Here is a 3607-nt window from a genome sequence, read left to right as displayed (position 1 = left end):
GTGTAAAACAAAAAAAAAAACCTGATGCAAATTAAAATAAATTTAAAAGATATCTATATAAATTAAAATTGAAATTGAAATTATTATATGAAAGATATACCATTTAAAAACAAATTTTATACAACAAAACATTAATCATAATTTTTTAAGACATATATTGAAAAAAAAAATTAATGAATAGTGTGTTTGTGCATTAAAATTTAAAACTATCCTTATACATTATCACAATTGCGGAAAATATGTTAGTTACGAAATCATAGTGATTTAGATTGTGATTATAATTACCATATAAGGTGCATATTAATTATTAATTATTATTTTATTTTCAAACTTTTCCCAAAATTCCATTAAAAAAGATGAAGATCCGTGTTTTGATTTTCTGTATCCAAATTACTATTCATGATCCAAATATGAACAAACTTGGATCATAGTATGTTAGGTTTTTTAGATTTTTTTTTTTCAACCAAACTATAATAATTAAAAGAGAACTCAAAGATTGGTGCCCAAACAGGAGGATAAGAGTTTACAAAGTTAGTTTCTGAAATTAAAGATCATGAAGATCGAGCAAGACAATCAGCCCTAAAGTTGGCGTCTCGTGGGATCCTGGTGAGGGTGAAGGAGGGATAGGAAGTTCGAAGCAAAGAGAGATCCGCCAGCAGATTAGAAAAGGCAGGCCAATCATCCGGTGTCTGCACCATCGCAACTAGCTTTACACTATCCGTCTCAAAAGCCTGATAGTCGACTCCAGCCACCAGTAAAGACTCCATAGGCCAAATCAGCGCTTGTAATTCTGCATGTAAAGGGGAGATGCCCCGTCGGTGACTCCGTGCTCCCAACAGAAGCGTTGAAACCTCTCCACTGCAACACCACCAACCCAGGCCCTGAAATGGATCCGTACCTTTCCAAGAATCATCAACTTGACATCGGGGAGAGGAACCGCTGTCCTCCAATAAAGGCGGAGGATCCAGGTATCTCACTGAGTAATACTTGGCCTCCTCCCACAATAATTTATCAGTAGCCGCTTGATTCAAAATATCAATTGGTTCTAGCTCGATACCCTGGAAAACATTTGTATTCCTATCTTCCCAAATTGACCAGATAATCCAAGGTAGATGAATGCCTATATCCGAAGCCCCGGATTGTGAAGACGCCCGCCAAAATATGAAATCTAAATTCGCATAAATCGATGTATATGGAAAACCCTCCGGATCCATCAGAATAGGGGACATCTCCCAAATACATCGAGACCGAGGACACTCAAAGAGCACATGGTTTATAGTTTCCACTACAGAAGCAGATCGCTTACAGACGGTATCACAACGAACACCCCGATGCGCAAGACGTTCTAACACTGGAAGAGTACTCGATCCAATCTGCCAAAAAAAGTGTTGGATCTTCGAGGGTACATCTAGTTTCCACGACTGAGCCCGTAAAGCCATACACGTCGGCCCATACTCTACATCCGTGATTAATTCTCGGGCCAACCGATATCCTGATTTGACGGAATATTTCCCAGCCTTAGTAAAATGCCATATTAGTCTATCCGGTTGATAAGTTCTACTTACCGGCATACTCCGAATAAGTTGTATATCCACCAGATCAAAAAAACTCCTCAAGGGTAGGCAGATGCCAATCCTTTGTATCTGGGTTAATTAAATGATTAACCATTAAACTCGGAACCCACATGCCAAACCGAAATGGAACTACCGGAGCCTCCGTAGGCCAAATCAGCGCTTGTAATTCTGCATGTAAAGGGGAGATGCCCCGTCGGTGACTCCGTGCTCCCAACAGAAGCGTTGAAACCTCTCCACTGCAACACCACCAACCCAGGCCCTGAAATGGATCCGTACCTTTCCAAGAACCATCAACTTGACATCGGGGAGAGGAACCGCTGTCCTCCAATAAAGGCGGAGGATCCAGGTATCTCACTGAGTAATACTTGGCCTCCTCCCACAATAATTTATCAGTAGCCGCTTGATTCAAAATATCAATTGGTTCTAGCTCGATACCCTGGAAAACATTTGTATTCCTATCTTCCCAAATTGACCAGATAATCCAAGGTAGATGAATGCCTATATCCGAAGCCCCGGATTGTGAAGACGCCCGCCAAAATATGAAATCTAAATTCGCATAAATCGATGTATATGGAAAACCCTCCGGATCCATCAGAATAGGGGACAGCTCCCAAATACATCGAGACCGAGGACACTCAAAGAGCACATGGTTTATAGTTTCCACTACAGAAGCAGATCGCTTACAGACGGTATCACAACGAACACCCCGATGCGCAAGACGTTCTAACACTGGAAGAGTACCCGATCCAATCTGCCAAAAAAAGTGTTGGATCTTCGAGGGTACATCTAGTTTCCACGACTGAGCCCGTAAAGCCATACACGTCGGCCCATACTCTACATCCGTGATTAATTCTCGGGCCAACCGATATCCTGATTTGACGGAATATTTCCCGGCCTTAGTAAAATGCCATATTAGTCTATCCGGTTGATAAGTTCTACTTACCGGCATACTCCGAATAAGTTGTATATCCACCAGATCAAAAAAACTCCTCAAGGGTAGGCAGATGCCAATCCTTTGTATCTGGGTTAATTAAATGATTAACCATTAAACTCGGAACCCACATGCCAAACCGAAATGGAACTACCGGAGCCTACCGCCCATCGCGCTCCCTGCTCCACCAACCCCTTGGTTGAATAAATACTTCTCCAAGCAAATGACGGTTTATTTGGTTTTTTTGCCATAAGAGGATGTTTGTTCCTGAAATATTGACTTTTCATCACCCTATCCATTAAAGACGTCGGATAGTGATGAAGAATCCGGTAGTGTTTGTGTTACTGTCAATGGCTTCAATCCTATTGTTTTCAAGCTGTTGGTGCTGTTTTAATCTAGAGATGAAGTGGTGGTGACTCTCGAGTATGAGAAACTATCAGGTTATTGTGAAAATTGTTCTCGTCTTACACATGACGAGAAAGGTTGCCCAGAGCTGATTAAGGCTGTTGGGAATCAGGTGTTTGAGCATCAACCTGATAAGAGAGGTATTCAGCGACAACAAGCGATTGGGAATCAAGGGTTTTTTCACAATGATGGTGGCTGGGAGAAGCCTAGAAAGGTTGTCAAGAGAGCCTTGGACTTCCAAGCATATGAGTTCACCATTGGGGCGGGTAGTTCGGGTTCTTACCATCAGGTCCGTCACCATGGCTCAGGCCGGGAACAGAAACGGACGTATAGTGCAGTTGCAAGGGATTCAGGAGATAAGCGGGAGGTTCAGAGGGGTCCGGGAGGTTATATGGGACAGGCTAATTCATTCCCTCTTAACCGTAAGGGGAAATGGAAAGTTTGGCCGAAACCATTATATAAGGCTAAGAGTGGTCTCAAAGATAATCAGTCACAAGAGGTCCTTGGTGATGGTTCTGACGTGATTTATCAGGGTATTGCTCAACAGGGAACAGCTATGGAGAGTTCTCCTCCTCATGGGACTAATCAGGATTTGGTTGGTTCGGAGTTTGATGAAGCTAATGATGATCTACTTGAGGAGGATGACGTCTCGTATGGTAATCTTCCAGAAGAAGGTGAGATCGCGATTGAGCAGGGG

The 3607-nt window shown here is 42.4% G+C and overlaps 2 protein-coding genes across 2 annotated transcripts; both read right to left on the bottom strand.

Moving 5' to 3' along the window:
* Positions 1–551: 551 nt before the first annotated feature.
* LOC109126530 (uncharacterized) lies at positions 552–1571 on the bottom strand. The gene has a single exon (XM_019230183.2). It carries the CDS (start codon positions 1569–1571, stop codon positions 552–554), a length of 1020 nt encoding a protein of 339 aa, XP_019085728.2.
* Positions 1572–1599: 28 nt separating this feature from the next.
* Positions 1600–2523, bottom strand: LOC147948453 (uncharacterized). The gene has a single exon (XM_087466929.1). It carries the CDS (start codon positions 2521–2523, stop codon positions 1600–1602), a length of 924 nt encoding a protein of 307 aa, XP_087323055.1.
* Between the last annotated feature and the right edge of the window lie 1084 nt (positions 2524–3607).

The sequence above is a fragment of the Camelina sativa genome, chromosome 2, assembly GCF_030686135.1.
Source record: "Camelina sativa cultivar CO46 ecotype springtype chromosome 2, ASM3068613v1".
Lineage (NCBI taxonomy): Eukaryota > Viridiplantae > Streptophyta > Magnoliopsida > Brassicales > Brassicaceae > Camelina > Camelina sativa.
The sequence above is the reverse complement of the archived record's forward strand: the minus strand, read 5'-3'. Positions and strand labels throughout refer to the sequence as shown.

Excerpts from the sequence above, each read along its gene's own strand:
- LOC147948453 (XM_087466929.1), bottom strand. The coding sequence starts at position 2,523 with ATGCCGGTAAGTAGAACTTATCAACCGGATAGACTAATATGGCATTTT.
- LOC109126530 (XM_019230183.2), bottom strand. The coding sequence starts at position 1,571 with ATGCCGGTAAGTAGAACTTATCAACCGGATAGACTAATATGGCATTTT.